Source organism: Macaca fascicularis, chromosome 18 (genome assembly GCF_037993035.2).
Source record: "Macaca fascicularis isolate 582-1 chromosome 18, T2T-MFA8v1.1".
Classification (NCBI taxonomy): domain Eukaryota; kingdom Metazoa; phylum Chordata; class Mammalia; order Primates; family Cercopithecidae; genus Macaca; species Macaca fascicularis.
In genome coordinates, this window is record NC_088392.1 from 80,111,733 (window position 1) to 80,135,254 (window position 23,522).

Below are 23,522 nucleotides of genomic sequence, written 5' to 3' on the forward strand. Positions count from 1 at the left end.
GAGGCAGGAGGGCGACTCAGTTTGCCAGACATGCTGCTGCAGGTCCCCAGGCCCCAGGGAGGCTAGCAAGGGACACAAACCCTTTGATGTTGCCACTCCTTCTCAAGGAATGCTCCTGCCCTCCCAACACCCCCAAGAAACACCCAGGCCGTGGAAGCACAGAGCAAAAAGCTTCATGTTCTGGGGGCCTTATCTGGAGCTTCTAGTCCAGGGCCTCTGTCTGCAGCCCTCAACCTACATCAGTCGGGCAGCAGGCGACCCAGCTCCACCTCATCGAGCCGGTTGGTGGCCACGATGTGCTCCAGCTGCTGCCGGTAAGGTGCCAAGTTCTGCATGAAGTGGGGCACCCGGGTATTATCCAGCACCCCATGGGGCCGTAGGTGGTCCACATACTCACAGGACCCCTTGCCCAGTGAGGTCAGCAGCGGGAAATCGATGGTCTGGCGATGTCGCAGAATGCTCACGATGCTGTCCAGGTACACCTGGCCCTGCCGGAAACAAACTGGCGGCGAGGATTCTGTCTGGCCGCGCTGGGCGCGCACGCAGTGCTCGCGACGCACGTCGGCGTCCTGCACGTAGCGCGCCACGTCCTGGCCGAGCTGGCGGAAGGACGTGCGCAGAGCGCGGCGGAGCGTGTAGCAGAACGACGGGGTGGGGTAGCGGGGCAGCACAGCGCAGCGCCGGAAGAGCCGCTTGCGGAACAGCACGCTGTGCAGGCTGGCCAGGTGCCCCTTGTGGGGTTCTGCGGCCGCAGCCCGTACCGCAGCCGGCCCCATGCGTTGTGCCACGGCTGGCGCGCGTCGTTCACGCCCCGCAGGTAGTGAATGTCTGTGGGGAAGGCGAGGGGAGGCAGCGCTGGGCGGGGCGTTCGGGGACCCGCCTGCGAGCCCAGCCTTGGCTCTGCTCCACTGGGCCGGGGCTCAGGCCGAGACACTTGGATCCTCATGCTCCCGAACTCAGGTTTGCACACAAGCTCTCCCGGCCCCACGCAGCGTGAAGCCCCTCCTCCGGTGGACTCGCACCCAGGGATCCACAGCGGCTCACATACATGAATCCTCTCCCACCCATCCGCCCCCCACCCTTCACCCACGCACCCACACACGTGCACGAACTCTCCCGAACTGACATTGCCCCCAGCCCGCCTGGGCACAAGAATACGTATACTTTCCTGCCCATCCTGGGTGTCCATATCATTTTGAACACTCAGCTGATGCCCCCGGCAAAAACCACCTCTTGCCCAGAGCAACAGGATTCTCGAGGAAGAGGGACAGACGGATAGAAATAGTGGTTAGTGCCCTGCACACTCCTGCCCAGCCTGGCCAGTCCCCACCTAAACCAGGCGCCATGTGTCCTCAAGCCAAGTCCATTCCCAGGATCTGGCCTTCCATCTACCCTGAAGGGTTGGCCTGGTGAGACCCTGAGGGTTCTCCCTCTGGCCTGTCAGGGCCTCACCAGCCTTGCCCCCACTGTCGAGAGAAGTCGGAGAGGAAGTGGAGAGAGAAAAATATACCCGAAAGGACCAAGAGATGAGGGTGCGCCCAGAGCGTTGGCGGGCATGTTCTGGCCCACCTTTGTGAGCCAGAGGGCGGAGGTGGCTGCTCAGGAAGGGAAAGCCCCGACCTCAGGAGGGAAGGGGGAGAAACAAAAAGGGGAGTTACTCGGGCCCCTCCTTCCCACCCCTCCCAGCTCCCAGGCCCCTTTCATGCCGACCCATCCGCCGGATACCCATACCCTGACCTATTTCATGCCGCAGCATGCCCTCCAACCAGTACTGGCGGGCTCCGGTCAGGTTGATCGCCAATGTGGGCCGGCTGTTGTCCACCGTCATCACTGCCTGGGACAGCAGGTCTTCACTCAGCTGCGCCACAGTCTCCTTGACGCAGCCCTTCTTCCGCATGTCTTTGCGCACAATGGACCATATTTGGCACTTGTGAGCAGCTGCTTCCCAGTGACAGCCTCAAAGTGTTCATAGGTTCCAGACTTCTCCAGAACAGCTCAGTGATGCCAACTGCCTGATGGATGAGCTATCCAGAGGCCTCGCAGTACTTCTCGAGCACAGGCGTGGGCATGGGCTCCTGGTACTCGAAGGGTGAATTGTAGGTGTAATGGGACTGGAAGAAGTTGTCTCGCTCATGGTCCGTATTGGTTGGCCGCAAGGCCACCAACATGCAGGGGCTCTTGCTGGCACTATGGCCTGCATCCCTTTGAGTCTTAGCAACGTGAGGCAGGGAGGCTGCAGGCCACAGGGTGCGCCCACCTGGGTTCTGTCCCTATCCAGGTAGAGGCCATCCCAGGGTGCCATGCGCCCGCCGGCCAGTACTATTTACAGAGTAGGTGCTCTCACTGCGACGCATGTGGCCACAGTGGCCCAGGTGCCTGTGTGAGAAGGGCTGCTGCTCAGTCTGGGGCTGCAGTGCTGGGGGGACTGCCAGAGCCAGGGGCAAGGCCAGGGGCTGAGACCAGGGGTACAGCGGTGGCCCATCTTGGTCTGAGGGCTTCAGCCTATGGCGCAGGGATGGGAGGCTGGTAGGCAGGCTGGGGGGTGCTTGGTCATACCCCTGAGCCCCCAAGTCCAGCACCATTCTGTCTTGGGGGTCACATCCAGCTGGGTCACTCCAATCCCCCACACTGTCGACCTCTGGGGATATAAAGAGCATGTGGAGACCAGCATGAGTGGGTGTGACCAGAGGACCAGCAGACCCTGTACTCCACATTGCCTCTGCTGGGCCATTGGTGGGCCCAGACTCTGCTACCAGGGGTCTGACTGGCTGCAGCGTCCATTGCCTCCAGCAGACTCACCCAAGTATGCCGGGCTAGGGGAAAGCACTTTGTTTTCGTTTTTGTGTTTTGAGACAGGGGCTTGCTCTGTCGCCCAAGGTGGAGTGCAGTGCAATGATCAGAGCTCCTTGCAGCCTCCAACTCCTGGCTTCAAGCGATCCTCCCGCCTCAGCCTCCCAAAGTGCTGGAATTAAACGCATAAACCACTGCACCCAGCCGAAAGCAAGAGTTTTAAACACCCATCTAGATGGTGGTTACTGGAATCCTCTCAGCCTGAGCTCCTGAAGGCAAGGACTGAGCCCCTTACTCATGATTCTAATCTCTGCTCAGCACTCAATCTGGGAGGTGGTTCAGTGCAGCTACAGCTGCCTGGGCTGATTAGGTAGGTGAGAAGGCCTCAGGGGCTGGCTTCTGCCTATGGCATCTTCTCATAGCCACCCCTGTCCACCCACCTGGCTTTACCCATATCCTCCTGCCCATTTGGCCTCAGTCAGTTTGAATGTCTGAAGGCCCCATGCTTATGCCAGTGCCCCCAGAATGCCCTCTCTCCTCTGAGCCATCTGTTGAATTCCAAATTAGAATCTGCTTTTGGGGGGCAGAGGGAAGTTTCAGCAAATCCAAGCCGATCTCTGGCGTGTTCCCTATCTGAGGGATCTTTCCAGTGGTCGTCCAAGGCCAGTGTCAGGGTGCTCACCCCACCTCTGTTCCAGGACTCAGTCCAATCCCGTCTGCCCCCAGAGACTGCCTGGAGAGGCTCCAGCTGCCGAGCTCCCTTGCCTGCTCAGCAACTCACTTCCAGCATTTCTCCTCTCTCCTACATCCTCAATCTCTTCCTCTCTACTGGAGTCTTTCCATCAGCATAAACATGCTGTTATGGCTGGGCACGGTGGCTCAAGCCTGTAATCCCAGCACTTTGGGAGGCCGAGGCGGGCGGATCACAAGGTCAGGAGATCGAGACCACAGTGAAACCCCGTCTCTACTAAAAAAAAAAAATACAAAAATTAGCCGGGCGCGGTGGCGGGCGCCTGTAGTCCCAGCTACTCAGGAGGCTGAGGCAGGAGAATGGCGAGAACCCGGGAGGCGGAGCTTGCAGTGAGCCGAGATCGCGCCACTGCACTCCAGCCTGGGCAACAGCGTGAGACTCCGTCTCAAAAAAAAAAAAAAAAATGCTGTTATTTCTCCATCTTAAAAAACAAAACAAAACCCTCACTAGAACCCACACTCCTCCAGCTACAGCCCCGCTGCATCTCCCTCCATCTGCTCCTATTGGCAGCACATACCTCAAGTCATCTATACCCAGTCTCTAGTTCCTTCTTCCCCGTTCTCTCAAATCCACTCCAATTAGCCTTCTGTTCCTGGCTCTCCATCCAAATTGATCTGATCAAGGTCACCAATGACCAGCAATGACCTTCATATCGATCAGCACCCGATACAGTTAATCACTACATCTTGAAAGCCAGGCGCGGTGGCTCACACCTGTAATCCCAGCACTTTGGAAGGCTGAGGTGGGCGGATAACCTGAGGTCGGGAGTTCGAGACCAGCCTGACAAACATGGAGAAACCCCATCTCTACTGAAAATACAAAATTAACTGGGTGTGGTGGTGCATGCCTGCAATCCCAGCTACTCGGGAGGCTGAGGTAGGAGAATCACTTGAAACTGGGAGGTGGAGGTTGTGGTGAGCCAAGATCGTGCCATTGCACTCCAGCCTGGGCAACAAGAGCGAAACTCCGTCTCAAAAAAAAAAAAAAAAATCACTGCATCCTGGAAACATGCTGTCCACTTGGTTTTCCAAACACACTCGAGCTTAGTTCTCCTCCTACCTCGCTGGTCATCCCTATCTCCCTGACCCTTAACACTGTGATGTCCAGGACTTGTCTATGGAAACTTCTCCATTTATGTTCACTCCCTAGGTGTTCTCATCCACTCTCGTGGCTTTAAATACATTAGCTCAGACTTCTTCCGTAAACTTTAGACCAGTCTGCCAATTTCAGTGCAATTTGTGATTATCCCATTTTTGTATATTTCAGATATTTTTTCCAACCCAAGGCTTATATTTTGATTTAGTGTATGATATATGCAATCCAAGCAATTATTGTTTTTTTTCTTGTGTCAAATTTCCCCTTGCAGTTTCTAGGTTTCCATCTTGCTTTTAAGAAGTCTGTTAGCCAGGCGCGGTGGCTCACACCTGTAATCCCAGCACTTTGGGAGGCTGAGGCAGGTGGATCACGTGAGGTCAGGAGTTCAAGACCAGCCTGGCCAATATGGTGAAACCCTGTCTCTACTAAAAATACAAAAAATTTGCTGGACGTGGTGGCAGACGCCTGTAATCCCAGCTACTCGGGAGGCTGAGGCAGGAGAATCACTTGAACCCGGGTGGTGGAGGTTGCAGTGAACTGAGACCATACCACTGTACTCCAGCCTGGTGACAGAGTGAGACTTTGCCTCAGAAAAAAAAGAAAAGAAAGAAAAGAAAGTCTCTCCTCCCAGATATGATGTGGATGTTTCCCAGATTTTCTATTAATTTTACTTACCTCTTAATTTTTTTTTTTTTTTTTTTTTTTTTTTTTTTTTTTTTTGAGACTGAGTCTTGCTCTGTCGCCAGGCTGGAATGCAATGGCACAAAATCAGCTCACTGCAACCTCCGCCTCCCGGGTTCAAGTGATTCTCTTGCCTCTGCCTCCTAAGTAGCTGGGACTACAGGCGCCCGCCATCACTCCTGGCTAATTTTTTGTATTTTAATAGAGATGGGGTTTCACCACGTTGGCCAGGATGGTCTGGATCTCCTGACCTCGTGATCCACCCACCTCGGCCTCCCACAATGCTGGGATTACAGGCATGAGCCACCGCACCTGGCTACATCTTAAATTTGTATTCTATGAAGTAGAGATCTAATTTGTTCACTTTTAGATGGATACACAATTATGTTATTCCAATTTATTAAGATGATTCGTCCTTTTCCTACTGGATTTAAATGCTTCATTTGTCAGTGTTAGGCTCCCATTTCTTCTCGGGTATGTTTTCAGACTCTATTTTGGTCTTCCCTTGTATTGTCTCGCTCTGGGCCAGTGCCACATACTATTAAGTCTAGTAGCTATAGAGTTTGTTTTAATTTTTAGTGAGGCAAACTCCTCTCACTACCTTTTTTTTTCAAAATTGTGTTTGCTGTTCTCAGACATTTTCCTTCTGGAATGTTTCAATCAGTTATAAAAATTTGTTCTTTGGTCATCTTGAAAATAGCTCCTTGCTCTGTGTCATGAAGATTATTTATCGTATGCAGCACTCTTAACCTACCAACCAAAGACAGCAATAATTTAAAGATACTCTTTTAATGAATATTTACTCAGCACTTTCTTGGTACGAGGCGTCATGTCTTCCAGATAGATGAAGCACGTGGATCCCATTCTTCTGAAGTGCCAGCTGTTGTCATATGTGCCTCATGTATACTGTAGTAACTAATTCGATCCTTGCAACAGCACAGGGTCATTTTATTATCCCTGCTCTACAGAGGAGCAAATAAGGTCTCAGAGATTGAAGCAACTTGCCTGAGGTCACACAGCCATTCAGTGAGGAGTGGGTCTGGAATTCCTACTAGACTAATTTGTTCTAAAGCCTTTCATTGTAACTGGTAGGCAAGATAAGTATAGGGAAAAAATTCCTAATGATATCAAAACTGCCAAGTTCCATTTTAAGAAGTAGAGATAAAATAGTGTGGGACCTGAGGGAGAAAGGATTTCTTGTAGGCAAGCATGGCTTCAGAGAATGCTCCCTGAAGAAGGGAATGTTTGCACACAGCCTGACATTCTGGCAGAAGAAAGCCAGCCCATGTACAAAAAATAAAGAGCAGGGCAGCTTAGCTGGTCAAGGCCAGATGTGGAGCAACAGTAGTAAAGAGGATAGCAGAAAATAAGTTTGAGAAGATTCTTGGAGTCAGATCATGAATGACCTTAGATAGGGTTACCAGATAAAATGCAGGAAACTGAGCCAGGAGCTGTGGCTCACGCCTGTAATTTCAGCAACTTGGGACTCTGCGGTAGAAGGATCACTTGAGACCAGCAGTTTTGAGACCAGCCTGGGCAACACCTCTAAAAAGATTTTTTCTTAATATAGTCAGGTGTGGTGTTGTACACTTGTAGTCCTAGCTACTTGGAAGGCTGAGGAGGGAGGATCACTTGGGCCCTGGAGGTCAAGGCTGCAGTGAGCTACGATCAGACCATTGCAGTCCAACCTGGGCAACAGAGCAAGACCTGACTCTAATATATATATATATATATATATATATATATATACACACACACACACACACACACACAAAGGCAGAATATATATATAGGACATATATATATTAGAGATATATATACACACAGAGAGAGAATATATATAGGACATATATATTATCTACATATTTCCTGGGCTTCATGTGTGTATATATATATGTGTATATTCATATATACATATATATTCTCTATATATGAAGCCCCATTTGAGTTTTTAACATAACAATGTTTAGCCTAAGTGTAATCTGGACATATTTCATGGAACATACTTATACTTTAAAAATACAAAGATTTAAAATATATACCTCAAACTTCACATCATTATTTGAAAATTCTCAAGAGGCACTCCCTCAGAGCAACAGTATGAGCAACATGCCCTATCAGATGACAGCATCAACACCAAATTATAAATCTTTTAGCCTTATCCCTGGGTCTATTTTGTGTCTCCTAACCTGATTTTTTCATTTTACTTTCTCATCTACCTGTTATCCTGTTATATTTCATATGTAGCCATAAACCACCTTAGATCCTTTTTGTAAAAAGGTTTATTTGGAATCAATCACTGGTACCCAAATAAATAAAATTAAAACCTCAAAAAAAATGAAGATTTCTTAAAGAACTAAACACAGAACTACCCTTCAATCCGGCAGTCCCACTACTACATACATATTCAAAGGGAAGAAAATTATTGTATCCAAAAGGTACCTGCACTCACATGTTTATTGCAGCACTATTCACAGTAGCATAAATATGTAATCAACCTAACTGTCCATCAACGAAGGACTGGAAAAAGAAAATGTGATATATGTGTATGTCATGGAATACTACTTAGCCATAAAAATGAATGAAGTCATATCTTCTACAGCTACATGGATGGAGCTGGAGTTCATTATCCTAATGAAATAATGCAGAAACAGAAAGTCAAATACCTCATGTTCTCACTTATCAGTGGGAGCTAAACAGTGGGTACACATGGGCATCCAGAGGGAGGGCAGTCATAGACACTGGAGATAATCAAATGCGGGAGAGTTGGGGAGAGGGGAGTTGAGGGTTGAAAAATTACCTGTTGGTACAATGTTTGCCATTTGGTGATGGGCACACCAGAATCCCAGACTTTACCATGACACAATTTGTGCTTGTAAGGAATCTCCTAAATATACATTTATATTTTCTGAAATTTAAAATTTCTTGTTTATCTTACATTCAAATTTAACTGGCTATCCTGCACTTTTACTTGCTAGATCATTTTAGCCTTAAATAAGAGGATATGAAATGAAATGAAATCCTATAATGTCATTTTAAGATATGACAAATATTTTCTATAAAGAACCTCATAGCAAATATATTTATTTATTTATTTAAGACAAGGTCTCACTCTTTTGCCCAGATTGGAGTGCAGTGGCACAATCATGGCTCCCAGGTTCAAGCAATCCTCCCACCCTCAGCCTCTCAAATAGCTGGGACTACAGGTGTGTGCCACCACACCCAGCTAATATTTTGATTTTCTGTAGAGACGAGGTCTCACTATGTTGCCCAGGCTAGTCTCAAACTCCTGGGCTCAGGCTGTCCTCTCTCCTCAGCCTCCCAAAGTGCTGGGGCTACAGGCATGAGCCTCTGCACCTGGCGTTGATAGTAAATATTTTAAGGTTTACTGTTCATGAAGTTTGTGTGCAACTCAAATCTACCATTATAGGGAAAAAGCAGCTGTAGACAATATACAGACAAATGGGCATGACTGTGAAATTCGAATTTCACATAATTTTTACATGCACCAAATATTATTCTCCTTTAGATTTTTCAACTATTAAAAATATAAAAGCCATTCTGAACTCACAGGCCATTTGACAATAGTCAGCCCACCAGTACTGGCCAGTACCACCAGTGAATGTAGTTTACACGTCCTTGGTTTACATAATTTTTATGCTGGCATGGAGTAAAATAATCTAAGAGCTATGAATTCGAGCAAATTTTCCCGAGGAACTCTTAAAATAGACAGAATGTCCTGGAGTTAATTATAAAATTCCTTTTAATCTAGAAGAGTAACACTGGCATTTAATTCACCCTAAATGGAATTTAACTCATCTTTATTGAACACACTTGGCAGGTCCCGTGGAATGGGAAGATCGGGAGGATGAACCAATCAAAAAGAAATCTGATGGACCAGGTAACAAAATAAAGATAAATATGAGCGAAAATAATCAGTATCCCTTGGAATCTCATCTCCACTGAAATTGCAAAATGACTTTTTTTTTTTTTTTTTTTTTTTTTTTGAGATGGAGTCTCGCTCTGTCGCCCGGGCTGGAGTGCAGTGACGCGATCTCGGCTCACTGCAAGCTCCGCCTCCCGGGTTCATGCCATTCTCCTGCCTCAGCCTCCCAAGTAGCTGGGACTACAGGCGCCACCACCATGCCCAGCTAGTTTTTTGAAGATTTTAGTAGAGACGGGGTTTCACCGTGTTGGCCAGGATGGTCTCGATCTCCTGACCTCGTGATCCGCCCGCCTCGGCCTCCCAAAGTGCTGGGATTGCAGGCTTGAGCCACCGCGCCCGGCCACAAAATGACTCTTAAAAGTAGGTCTGGACTTTACGCAGTTGGATAAAATGTTGAATTAGTTTCAGTTTGTAAATTCCTTTATGCCAGCATCTATGAAAGAGGCTTTTAGGGAGCAAATTCTTAATGTCCCATGGAAGCCGTCAGAAACGAAAAGTACTGGCAATTATTTTTTAAAAACACAGAAAGGAGGAGGTAACTGAGAGGTGAGTAGGACTGGGGAGATTAGAGGCACACCGGAGGGTCAGGGTCAAACTCTTCATTTGAGGAGAACCAGGCTCAGTGAGTTGGTGACTCGTTCTGGATTCCACAGGTAAGAGTCAGGGAGAGAACCCTTGTCTTCTAACTCCCGATCCAGCCACGGTGCCACCTGGCTCCTGATAGTGTGTGATTTGGAGGAAGGTATCTTTATGCAGGAAGAAAAAAAGGCAAAAGCCTCCAAATGAAATGAACTCGATGCTCTCTAGCCCTTTCTAGTCATGCCATTTCTTCGTCTGCTTTGGAGTGCTGTGCAGTTGTCTATCAGCAGACCAGGCGTCAGGCTCTTTGTGTCCCCACACAAATGCTTCCAAGCCTGCCCTCTGCTGGCACGAAAGGAGACTTACTGAAGGCCACCTAATGCCCTCCGCTGTGCCAGTCCTCAAACCCAGACTTCCAGTTCTAGGTAATTGGACACTCTTATTGCTGCAAAGCCTCACACCGTAACAGCAGCCAACACTTCAGATCACGTGTCTTGTTTCTCAGGCACTTTTTTGAGAGTTTGGAGTATATTAACTAGTTTAACCCTCTCAAAACAGGGAACTGAGGCAGAGAGAGATTAACCAGCTTAATCTCTTAGTTGTATTAACCAACCCTATGTAACTACTAAAGAGTGGAATTGGGATTTGAACCCAAGGAGTCTGAATCCAGAGTGTGTGCTCTTAACCACTGGTGTCCTCCTGCCCCTGTAGTTAAACTCGAGTCCTCACTTTCCCTGTTGGTGAGTCGTCACCCAGGTTCACAAAGCACACGTCACTCACGTCCCCAGTGCAGCGGCTGCAGCCTTACCATCAGGCCTACCATAGCAAAACCATGCGGTAATAACGTTCATCTTCATCCTTTCTAAGAAAACAATTGTGAAAACAAGAAAAATACGTGTTGAAAATATAAGGAGCTGCTCAAGTTCATTGATGGGTGTAACTCCCAGCCTTTCATCCTCCAGAGCCAAGCTTCCCCTTTGTGTCTACACAGAGCAGCTAGAGGCTCGATCCGAACAAGTGTGAGAAATACATACCTTTGTGTCTACACAGAGCAGCTAGAGGCTCGATCCGAACGAGTGTGAGAAATACATACCTTTGTGTCTACACAGAGCAGCTAGAGGCTCGATCCGAACAAGTGTGAGAAATACATACCTTTGTGTCTACACAGAGCAGCTAGAGGCTTGATCCGAACGAGTGTGAGAAATACATACCTTTGTGTCTACACAGAGCAGCTAGAGACTCAATCCGAACGAGTGTGAGAAATACATACCTTTGTGTCTACACAGAGCAGCTAGAGACTCGATCCGAACGAGTGTGAGAAATACATACCTTGCTTGAGATTTTGTAGAGGATGTGCGGAGGGGTGGAGAGGGAAACGTCGGTGCTCGTGGCATCTCCTCTTCAGTGGCCACAGCGACTCGCTTCATTCAGCTTCAAGCAGCGGCCGTTCTCTTCCTGTGCCTCCTTGTCAGCAAAAGATACCCTCTCCTTTCCTTGCTTCCTAAACATACCTCATGGAAGACTGTTAGGTGTGACACAGTTTCAAGGAGGTTTAGGCGTCGCCAAGGTAGTGACAGCACAGGCGGGAAACATTCTCACACAGAACATCAGATGTCACTATATGCAGATATTGTGTAAGGAAGCTAGAGAAAATGTCATGAAGAAAATCAGAAAGAAGAGAAAATATAGTTGCTATTCAGTAACTGGAAGCAGACCATCATAAAGCTCTTCATCCTCGTCGTCTTGCCCTCGAGTGGGCTGAGGAGGAGGAGGTAGGAGAGGGGTTGGTTTTGCTGTCTCGGGTGGCAGACGCAGAAAAGGTGGAGGAGAGAAGGTGGAAGGGGAAGCGGGAGACGCAGGCACGTTTGGTGTAATTTTACTGAAAACAATCCACGCAAAACAAACCCATGTTGTTCAGGGTCAGCTCATAGGGAGCTGCTCTGCCTGCTATTTCCACTAAAGATTACAAGTTCTATCCTGATGTGGTCTGCCACTGCATATGTGCAAAGCCCCACGAGAGCTTCCTGCATGGCAGCTCTCCTCTGTGCGTGATGAGTATCTGAGTCACATGCCTTTTAGATGCACAGGGCAAGAGCCAGGTCCAATTTTTGGTAAAACATCGCTGTTCTGCACAAAAGCAAAATCAATGGTATTTTGTTCCTTTAGCATCTTGTTGCTTTTCTTTCTCCTAGACAATATCATCAAGAGGATATTTAATATTTTGAAATTTACCTGGGTCCTATTTCTGGCAACAGTGGACAGTTTCACCACTTGGCTTAACTCCATTTCAAGGGAGCATATTGATATATCTACAGTTCTGAGAATTGAGCGATGCATGCTGACCAGAGAAATTAAGAAGGTAATACTGCTAGTGCAATTCTTTTTGCTCCTTCCCACATTAAGAAGACATTAAAAGTCAATGTCCAAAACTCCAGGTAGGATAAGACAAAACCCTTTCTTTCCAGGCAGTTGTTGCATAACCCCTTTGCTTTTCTGTATATTTAAATCTATTCCACACTAAGAATTAAAATAATTAAATGTGCTTGCACGTGCACCACATACACGCGTGCGCACACACACACACACACACATACATCACAGAAGGGCAACTTTATTCATCCTATCCCTCCCCTCACCACAGTTTGCAGGTGTACAGACATTGCCTTGTTCTGTATCCGTATAGTTAATAAATAATTATAGTTTTAGTCTGGAAAGTGTAGAAAGTGGTGTTTTTTTTTCTCCCTCCTGAACACTGAAGTCTGGAAAGTTTGATCTGAAACTTTTTTATAAGAAAACATAGGACATACGCAGAACAACAAAATATATGGTTTAAAGATTGTATTTAAAAATAATAGTTCATTTCTTGAAAAGTTACTATGATTTAGCAAAATTATCTACCTATAAGAAGACACTTACTTAGATCTACCTAGTAATGTTGGAAACCACTTATGAAATGAGTCGACGTCAATCCCCACTTGCCTAGCATGGTCCTAATCCTTATCCAGGCATGCTTGGGTATGAAAAGCTGTCTGCGCTGAGAAATGCGGGGTGGCTGTACAGGCAGGCGCCTCCATAGGAACGGTGGCAATGTCTCGTTCTCCTCAGGGCAACGTTCCGACTCGGGAGAGCATCCACATGTACTATCAGAACCACATCATGAACCTTTCCAGAGAGTCGGGACTGGACACCATTGACGAGCGACCCGGAGCTGCTTCAGGTGCACAGACAGCCCACAGGATGGATAGTTTAGAGTCACATGACAGTATCTCCAGGTATTTCACTTTCTAACAATGGGTTTACTTTTGACAAAGGTAAATGAGGTGAATGTCATCAAATATAAGAAATGAATGTGTGAGGTGAAAGTTAATCAAAACCATGCATGGACCCCCACCCTCTTCCAGCTGTCACCATCTGTACAACAACTAGAAGGAACATTGTCCTTGCCTAGAAGGAACCAGATAAAAGCTGGTATCAGTAAGACACGATTAGCTATATCTGTATGACCCAAAGGCACAGTATAGAGATTTCCAAGCTGGAGGCAAGGAAGAATGATCCCTCCCAACCCCAGAGTCACTGTCTGTGTCAAGGGTTACATCTTTATTGCCTTTCAAGCTAGCTGATGCACAAAGTGTCTTCTGCATTAGGGTCTCTACTTCTGTTGCTATCTTTGATCTTTCCCTTCAGAATTGTTACCTTAAGGTTTGTAATAAAAATTCCCAAAAAGTATTCTGTTAGCTTCTATCTTCTCTGAGTTTACTATCGTATGCATTGTTTCACAACAGGATTATCAAATGACACAGTACTAATGGATTCGCCAGGGGCCAGCACTAAGCACTGTACCTGGGTTACCTCAATTTATCCTCTAAGACCCTGCGAGATGCATGCTATTATTATCCCTGTTTTGCAAAGACAGAATTCAGTGACAAAGAGATTAAGAAACATACCCAAAGTCACACAGCTAGGATGTACATAAAAGCGGACCCATAATCCAAAATCATGTGGTTTAGCTCAGAACCCAAGCTCTCAACCACCCTAGTGTGCCGTCTCTCATTGTCTCTTCTTGCACCACAGGCCAGCTTACTGCCTGTCCCAGAAGAGCCTCAGAATTCTTTGCATCGCAGTGTTCTAGGTAGCTGGTGACAATTGTACAGAGCTAGATTCTAAGTGAAAGCAGAAGTCCCTGTCTTAGGAGGTAAAATTGCCTTGTTTAGGGTGAAGAACTAGAACGAGTGAATTACACCTTATAGCCACCTTCACAGGTAAAGAATTGTATCACCGAGAACATTCATGTTTTACTTTTTTCATGAAACTTGTGGAGTATCAGCTATTCTGTGCCAAGCCCTGGGCGATTCTGGGAGAGGCATATAAAGATAAGAGTAGTCCCCTAAATGGTTTAGCCTAGGAAGAACTGAGATAAGGCCATTACCTCCTGAAATGCTGCCCTGGGGAGGACACTAGAGATTGGTGTCTCTGACTGCTGGTCAGAAACTCCTGGATGGCTTTAGAGTCACACTTTATAGCAAGGCACTAATGACCTGGAAAAGTATTTGTCCTTCACAATTGCTGGATGTATTTCCAGATGAAATGGAAGGGAGCTGAGACCATTTTATTGATACCAAACCCAAAATAGACAACTGGACATTGGACTGAGTGAGGAGATATGGGTAAAAAAAAAAAAAAAAAAAAGTTTTACTCTAAAGTGCTGTTTAACTTGCTGCATTCCTGTATTTGAGCCTCTCTAATTATGCCTATTATTTTGCTACCCAATAATTATTATTGATGCAGGTCCATATTTATTGGTATGAAAAGATCTTTGTGAGATATATACACAATAAAATATATACATATATTTTGTAAAAATCCAAGTTTTAAAATAAGATGTATGCTAAGCCTAATTTAAAATATATGCATTCATGCCTAGATTGATTTAGAAGTCATATTTGTGCAAATAACACTGTGCATGGATATATCCCTGCCTGCCCCCCTAAAATAGGTATTGATTCTTTTAAAATCTTTTGAGGGATAATAAAAGAGACTATATTTTTCTTTTAATTTGTTAATAATCTTTGCTTATTTATGAGTTTCAAAGACAGACATTTCATCTATTGTATATTTTTGTGGAAAGAAGAAACGTTTAGGACAGAAACTCTTTATGATTTCAAGGTCAAACATTTATTTCGTAATTGAGATTCAGTTTAAAGCTTTAATTCATAGAATAAAATAATTGATTATTAGAAAACTATGTCATCGTAAAACTTTATTTTTCAGTTTCTTTCTACCCAAGAATATGCATATTTCTCAATTATTAATTTCTGAAACCATTAGTAATATCAAAAGTTACAAAGAGAACTTTTAATATCATGTTCTTCCACTGGTGAGTGTTACCAGAGTCTCATTGTGTCTTCCTGGAAACCTCCCACAATCAACATTTTGAAAGGGGAGCTTCTGTCGTCTTCTTTGACAGATTCCATTCAGACAAAAGTCATTCTTTAGTTTGAATTTTATTTTTATTTTTTGAAAACTATTAGAACTGTTCTACTTAGAAGCTTCCAGAAGTATTAAATTCATTCTTATTGCAACAATCAATTGATCGTTGTATTTAAACTGAATCATTCTCTCTTTAATTTAATTCAATGCACTTAATTCATTTTAATGGTAAAACTTAAAATCCATGTCTAGCCCCAGGTTACCTAAGTTCTTAAGTAGTCCAGCTAGGTCCTCCCTTAATCCTACAGGGACCCTGCATGGGCAGGTCTGTGACAGCCTACAGGTTTGTGCAGCAGGGTGGGTGGGGAGCCAAGATTTGTCCAAAGGTAGTGAGCACTCGAGATGCTGACTGGTGCTGCTTCCTAGTTACAGGGTGAACAAAGGGATATTGGGTATCTAAACATTTCTAAATCTACCCACTGTAGGAACTATTCATGATCAAACAACCGTTTTTCGAAAAACAAGAGCATGATAGGGTGAAAGAAATGCTGAGATTCTCTACACGTACATGTCCCAAATGATGTTTCTTTGATTTGTTCATTTATTTTTGTGTAACATTCACACGCATCCCACTGCTCTCAGCTTTGGACTGTACTGCTCTGTATATATCCAGTATGGACTGGGTCTGATCCAAACTATGTCTTTATTACTTTTAAATTCTAAAATAAAAGGTTCAGACAGCTCTAGGGAACTTAACCGAAAGTCATGATCATATTCAACTGGAATCGTTCCCTCCCGCGCAGTGAAGAATACGATCATATACATGCGTAGCATTGACTTTGAATACTGCACCTTTGCATCTTTCTTCAAGAAAATATGCTGCCCCATCATGTGATTTGTAAAATTTTTCAAATGCCTTATTTTAACCTCCCTTCTGGGTTCATTTTGTAATACACAGAGATTTTTTTGTTACCTGAATCTCCAAATGTGGCAAGTGAAATGGGTAACGAATAGAATAGCCTTTCTTCATTAATTTGTGATGACTCTAACAGTAATTGGTGACATTTTTAATGAACCTCTTTTGAAATTTCATGAAGTAGTCTCCCACAGGGAAAAATCATACAAAGATAAAAATTTTTTTCACACCATCTCAAGGATTTTATAGACCTCCTGAGTATCACACGTGAGCCTGGTTTGAAAACAGATGCTCTAGAACCAAACTCTGAATCAGTGGCCTCAGAGAATATTCAGAGGTGAATTGAAAATAAATTTTTCATAAAGTAAACATAGGTGAATCCCATCTTTATGACATTTAACTGCGTAACAATGGACAATATGTCCCATTAAGAAATTAAATATTATAAATCACAATTAAGCAGGAAAAACAACTGGTTAAAATAAAATCAAGTAACTGCCTTTAAATCTGACCTAAGGTTGCAAATAGGAAACCACACTCTTGATAAAAAATTGTGAGTTAGGAGATATTTAAATCCATCGATTGCTTTTTGACAAAGACTGTCAAAATATCCCCCCCCCCCCAATTTTAAAATGGTCAGTCAGTAAATACAATAACTAGTAGGAAAGCAGCACCTTTAGAATTAGGTTTTAATGTATTTTTATTTTGTTTCTCAACCTAAAGAAAGGGGAGACAGAATAGGGCCGATCTTGTTGCCAGTAAAGGATTTACCACAGTTGCCCTTTTCTGCAGTGAGCCATATTTCTAGGCTTTAGAAACTTTCAAATTTCCAAATAATCATTTGTCTACACTGTAGTCTCCAGGAAGCCACGCTGATTGCTGGAAAGGTAGTAACCCTCCCTAGAAGAGGTTCTGCGGGGGAAGTCACTGGGAAGGGTCTGGTGGCCAGGAGGCTGCCACTCCCAGTGAGGTTACGCTCACCCAGTGTGGCCAGCGCCCTTCGTGGCCCCTGCTCCGAGGCCAGTGGCATGAATTTTACCTTTAAGCAGACAGTAGACGGAGTCTGGGTGGGATCCTAACAGGTGGATTTGTAGTCCCTTTGACTTAGAGAAGAGTCACGGTTTCTTTCAAATTCAGATGTAAAATGGCAAACATTTTTTAATGGTTGCTTTATGTAATCAGATAACATCTACTTTCCTAGAAAATATATTAGCTTAAATTGCTACAGAAAACGTTGGTTAACGTTCTGAGGGGCATTCCCAGGTAGGAGGTGGTTAATATTTTAAATATGTCCTCTGAGGGGTTGCCATGTGTTCCTGGGGTGCTCGCAGCGGGGGGCCCATCAGGCAGGTGATGGCAGCCATCCCCTTGGGCCTGCTGTCTGGGCCTATTTTTATACATTTCCTCCCCTTCCTATTCTCTTTTAAACTGTCCTGGATTGGGTGACGTATTAGTTGTCCTACAGGGAACCCAACTGTGTGGGATTTTGTAGGTTCTGAGAACTCCATCCAAGAGTTAACAAGATAAACAGGGCTTTTGAATTAGAACCATCAGTTCCCATGAAGAAAACCTGAGCAAAGCTGCAGGAGACTGCACAGGCTATGGGGTTACATCTCTGTAAATATTAAATGAAATACAGAAGTGCAAAGTCCCCTCATCCAGAAACATAAAATTGGGGCCCCAGCAAGGGGCACTGATTCGTCTAAAACCCAACATCCAGTTAATGTCAGCATCCTAGTCCTCACTGTGTTCATCCAATGCTGTTCTATTTATCTTGTCATTGTCTCCTCATTTTATCCAGGACATGGTGACATGGTGACATCTAAAGGAGTTGGGGCAAAACAAAACAAAACAAAGCAAAACCAGCCTCCATGTCCTTATTAGAGAGTATTTTTGTTGCTCACAGGCTTATCGCCCTCACTGCCTGCCCCTGTCTTGGCCACGTAGCTGTGACATGCACAGCAGCATGGCCAGCCCCACTGAAGCAGTTATGGCTTGTGCTCCAGCACATGGGACCTGAAAAACTCTTTTAACAGGTTCCATGAGTGAGTAACTCAAATTCGCTCCTCCCAGGCCTGCAGTGGTCACTGCATCCTGAACATCTTCCATCCTGCCTCAGGATCCTTGACTGACAGTGTATGGCTGTGCAGGCCAGGCACCTAGTACTCTCCTAGTGAGTTCACTTGATGACAGTATTCAGCCTACCACATTCAGCCTGGAAATCAGGCATCCTGTATCTCTAAGGGTCTGTTTCTGTTCCCTGGGTCAGCCAGCCCATGAGCACTCAAGTTGGAAGATAAGTATTCCGGTTGCTTTCTCTAGAGGATCTTTGGGCTATCTGTCCCTCTTTGGGGTTGAACCATGTGTGGGAACTGAAACGATGCCTGTGTCACACCTCTGTGTGCTTCCTCTCATGAGCATCCTCACCCAGCAGCATCCTAGGCCTGGATCTGCCATCCTCCTTCGCCAGTCACTGCTCCATTGGGTACCAGGAGATGAGGATTTTAGGCAGTGGGTTCTCTCCATCATGGCATCCACCAAGCCCTAAAACATGATCCAGAAGAAAAATTAGGCAAAATGAAAAGTTAACAGACAAAATGACCCTGCCATTGCTCAAGTTCCTTTGTTCTTTCCTTTACAGCCTTTTATTTTATTTCTGATGTTGGTTTATATCCACTGCATATTAAACCAGCATCCCAACTACACGCAGAGCATCTCATTTGGCTTAACTGAATATCACTCCAAAACGGGGGTGCAAAATTCAGTTTGTTGTCATTCCTGAGTTTCCCCTCTCTAATTCTGGAGACTGTGTTTTAGAAAGAAAAAAAAAGATTGAAATATTTTATGTAAATTCTACATGAGCAGTTATTTCTTTTTAAGCAAATTGGTTAATAAATGCTCTTAACTCAGGACTGCAAGCTCCAAATAAAGCGTATTTTCTTTCATTTAAAAAAACCCTCTATTATGAAGTTATGATTACATACATTATACTTTGTGAGAAAAATATTGGGACTCGTCATTTCTTAGTCCCACCCAGAGATTCCGTTTTGTAACGTGTCACTAGCCAATATGTTTTTTAAAATCCAGTGCTCGTGTGTTTCAAGGTTGTGCACACAGGTCCTTCCCCGCGCCCGAGCCCCGCTGCGGCGGCCTTCCTTGTCGGTGGTGTTGGTGTCATGTGTGGTTCGCTGCATGGCAGTGTGTTGGTCAGTCGATCCGTGTATAACCTGATGTGTACAACTTGGTGTTTTAACACTGTGTTTCTGTAACTGTTTGCGCTGCTAGCTGCTACACTGAAGCAACCATGCTGTTCTCAAGGCAGTCCACCCTTGATGATTTAGATGGACAAGAAATTCCTAAAACAAGTGAGCGTGCTCGGCCTAGGCTCCGTAAAATGCTCAGCATGGATATGTCCTCCTCATCAGCTGACAGTGGCAGTTTAGCATCAAGGTGCTTAACTTGTGCATGCTTTGTTCTGTCATTTTAATCACCTCTTCCCCCCTTTATGTCATTGCAAATACAAGTTCTTGTGACGTATGTTTTTATTTCATTTTTATTTTAAGAATCTGCATGACTGACAGAAGCATAACCACTGCCCTCTCTGAGATGTAATTGTTCTCAGGACAGCATTATATTAAACTAACCGCTCTTTAGTTTTTGTCTGTTAGGAGTTTCTTTAAAAATCCGTATCACAAACATTCTCCTCCATGTTTTCAGTATTTCACACTTTCCATTTTCAGAGACATACGCATGTTTCCTCCATAACTTAGAGCTTCTGTGGGCACTGCTCAAAGGGGGAACTCTGTTTGCGAAGGTAGAAAACTTCTTCTCATCATTTAACCAAAAGATGCATGCAGTAGGAAGAAAACTAAAAATCTGTCGTAGGTAGTCATTTTCAGTGAATATTGAATAAGTCTGCATGTTATTTGCCTAATTGACATAAAAGTCAGGATATAGTTTACCGTTGGTTTTTAAAAAGAATATTATGCAGCAGAGTGCATCACCTTTGTAGCCTGTAACTTTTATTTTGGGGAAAAAAATTACTGTGGCTTAAGTTCTCTGAAATCCTACCCTAAAACAGTATTCATTTAGAAATAAAATTATTTGCATGCAACCCGAAAACTCTTTTTGAATTGCCTTAGGATGGTCGGGGGAGACACTGAACTCAGCAGCTACACTGTGCTTCTCCTAACATGAAAACAGCCCAATCCAAAACAAGTTACATTTTGACTGCTCACGGTGGCAAGTCAGAGGGCATCTTCTTTTCTCTGGCAGCTGTATATCTCCGTGCAGCCCTGCAGTACGCTGGCACTGGCATTGATGGGAGTGCCTTGGCCATTTGACAAAGTACTCTGGCAGGCATGTGCCTGCCATGCCAGTCCATTTTCTTGACCTCTGAAGGTACTTTCCGCCCCTTGGTGCCACAGGAGATCCAAACCAAAGCGAGCATGATTAGGATTGATGACGGTCTTAATAGCCGTGAGACCTGGTGTGGGGTTGGCTCCAGTAGTCTGGAAGTTGCCTGGGCAATGGGTCAATGGCATGGCCTTCCTAGGAGGTATATCTAATTGAGGTAAGTCTTAGCAGAAATCGGGTTTGGTCTGGCATTTCAGCAGCCCCTCCATGATGTGCGCACTCAAGGACACAGCCCTGGGGATTCTGAACACCTGAGCGGGCATCAAAAGCTCAAGCCCATCTGGTTCTTCAGTCACAGGATGCCGTGAACGGCTATGCCAAGGTTCATCCATTCGTTCACTCATCCATATGTCCATACTGGTGTCTGTGACAAGAAACATGGGTGCAGTCTATGCATTTGAGAATCTCAGTGTTTATGGAACCCAGGTGGTCACACATGCCATCCAGATAAGAGTACATATTTCAGAGTCTAACACATCCTCCCACATCCAAGACAGATTCCCAGTCTCCAGGTGGATTTTGCCCCTCTCCCCTCCATGGCTGGATGTGTCTGAGGCAGAGCAAGCCATGAATGTCACTGGCTGCCCTCTTGTCATTGGCCAACCTTGTCTGCATGGATCTGACAGGGAAAGTTAAAAGAATATAGGAACAAAAGAAGGAGACAAAGGATACGAGAAAAAAAGAACAGAACGCCAAAGGCAGGAAGTGAGGATGAGAGTAGAGAAGCTTCTGGAAAAGGAGCGCTCAAAGAGGAACTGGTAGGAGAAGATAAGTAAAGTAGTCGGGAGGAAAGAACAGAAGCGCACCCTGGGGTGGAGTGGGCAGCTGGAAGGGAGAAGGGCCAAGGAGAGCTCGCGTGGGGGGAGAGTGGCTGGAGTCCCGTGTGGAAGGGGAAGCCCTGGGCACAGTGCAGGGAGCTGGGACGAGGGTGGCGATTCCATAGACGGGATGCACAGAAATGCAAAAAAGGCAAAGGATGGAAAAGCAGGAAGAATAAACATGACAGAAGGCTGGCATGTTTTATCAAGCACACAGCTGTCCAGTGTAGCCAATGTTTAATCATTCCCATTCCCCCCTCATGGTCTAGGTGAGTCTGTTGTGCAGGATGCAGGGTAGAATAGCTATTTGCTAAGACTTAGCTCTTGGTCAAAACCTTCAGAGCTTCTCCCCTGCAGGGATGCCCCCGCCTTGAAGCAGACAGAGCAGTGGGTAAACTGTACTTTGCTGATATGGAAACAGACTCTGGAATCCGAGGCTGTGAATCTGGATACTCTACACTTGTTACGGGGGCGGGTTCTGCTCTTTGAGAGCCATGTGACTGGCTCTGGTTCTAAACTGTGTGTGTGCACTGTCAACATTTGCATTGGAGAGGCTGCTGTTTGCAGTGTCTGCAGAACAGGAGTGATTATACCGAAAGAACAAAGCAGATGGAATGCAGGGGGAAAAAATGGGGCATTTCCTTAGGAGTTCTGATGAGGTCTCTCAGGAATGGGAAAGAGCCCCAGGAGTGTGGATGCTAAGACAGGGGCTCTGTGCCCACCCTTTCTCCCAACAGCGAGCCCACGCAGTGCACCATGCTGTACTCACGCCAGGGGACCACTGAGACCATTGAGGAGGTGGAGGCTGAGCAGGAGGAGGAGGCAGGGAGCACGGTGCCTGAGCCCAGGGAGGCCAAGGAGGACGAGGCTGCCGGGTACGATGTGGGAGCCGTGGGTGCTGAGGAGGCCAGCCTCACCCCAGAGGAAGAGCTGACACAGTTCTCCACCTTGGACGGGGACGTGGAGGCCCCACCCTCCTACAGCAAGGCTGTGAGCTTCGAGCATCTGTCCTTCGGCTCGCAGGACGACTCTGCAGGCAAGAACCACACGGCCGTCAGCCCGGACAACAGCCGCACCGACAAGCTGGGGTCCAGCATCTTACCTCCCCTGACGCATGAGCTGACGGCCAGCGAGCTGCTGCTGAACAAGTAAGGGTCCAGCGAGCAGGTCAGACACGTATCGTGAGTCGCCACTTAAATATATGCCCTCATTCTGTATACAGAAAAATTCATATACAGAAAAAAGTTCACCTAGATACTGAGAGGAGACAGACAATTCCAAGACTCTTTGCATGGCAAGTACAAAGCAAACTCCATGACTGGTTCTAGAACCAGCAAAACCCAGAGCCTTGTGTTGACATTTCTTTCTATCATAAAGTCTGATATTAGGTTGTCTCTGAAGGAAAAACGGGGACATAGGAAGTGGGGGACACAGCAGGGAGGATAGTGCTAAATGAAAATCAGTGATTTGGAGAAATTAAAGACAGGCATGGCCGGGCATGGTGGCTCACGCCTGTAATCCCAGCACTTTGAGAGGCTGAGGCAGTTGGGAGTTAAAGGCCAGCCTGGCCTACATAGTGAAACCCCCTCCCTACTAAAAATACAAAAAAAAAGAAAAAATTAGCTGTGCGTGGTGGTGGGCACCTGTAATCCCAGGTACTCAGGAGGCTGAAGCAGGAGAATTCCTTGAGCCTGGGAGGCGGAGGTTGTGGTGAGTCAAGATCGTACCATTGCACTCCAGCCTGGGCAACAAGAGCAAAACTCCGTCTCAAAAAAAAAAGATAGACATATTATCATGTGGTTTACTTTAACAGGATGTTTCACGATGATGAGCTTGAAGAGTCCGAAAAATTCTACGTGGGGCAGCCCCGATTTCTGCTGCTCTTCTATGCCATGTACAATACCCTGGTGGCCCGCTCAGAAATGGTGTGCTACTTCGTGATCATCCTCAACCACATGGTGTCTGCCTCCATGATCACGCTCCTGCTTCCCATCCTCATCTTCCTCTGGGCCATGCTGTCCGTCCCCAGGCCCAGCCGCCGGTTCTGGATGATGGCCATTGTCTATACCGAGGTAGGCCTGGACACAGACCCTTGTGGATAGC

At 45.9% G+C, this 23,522-nt stretch overlaps 1 protein-coding gene and 1 pseudogene across 8 annotated transcripts in view; one reads left to right on the forward strand and one right to left on the reverse strand.

Annotated features, from left to right (window-relative positions):
• PIEZO2 (piezo type mechanosensitive ion channel component 2) overlaps positions 1-23,522 on the forward strand; it is a 466,534-nt gene that overhangs the window by 414,016 nt on the left and 28,996 nt on the right. For 4 of the 8 annotated variants that reach the window (XM_045378159.2, XM_045378160.2, XM_074022471.1 and 1 more), the window contains 6 exons: positions 9,159-9,218; positions 12,035-12,201; positions 12,948-13,114; positions 19,471-19,635; positions 22,157-22,567; positions 23,233-23,491. In XM_045378159.2, the coding sequence (XP_045234094.2) occupies positions 9,159-9,218; positions 12,035-12,201; positions 12,948-13,114; positions 19,471-19,635; positions 22,157-22,567; positions 23,233-23,491 (1,229 nt within the window). Of the gene's footprint in view, positions 1-9,158; positions 9,219-12,034; positions 12,202-12,947; positions 13,569-19,470; positions 19,636-22,156; positions 22,568-23,232; positions 23,492-23,522 lie in introns of those variants that run through there. The other 4 variants (XM_065534259.1, XM_005587214.3, XM_074022474.1 and 1 more) reach the window with 2 other exon arrangements.
• On the reverse strand, positions 111-2,846 carry LOC102141923 (microtubule-associated tyrosine carboxypeptidase 1-like; annotated as a pseudogene).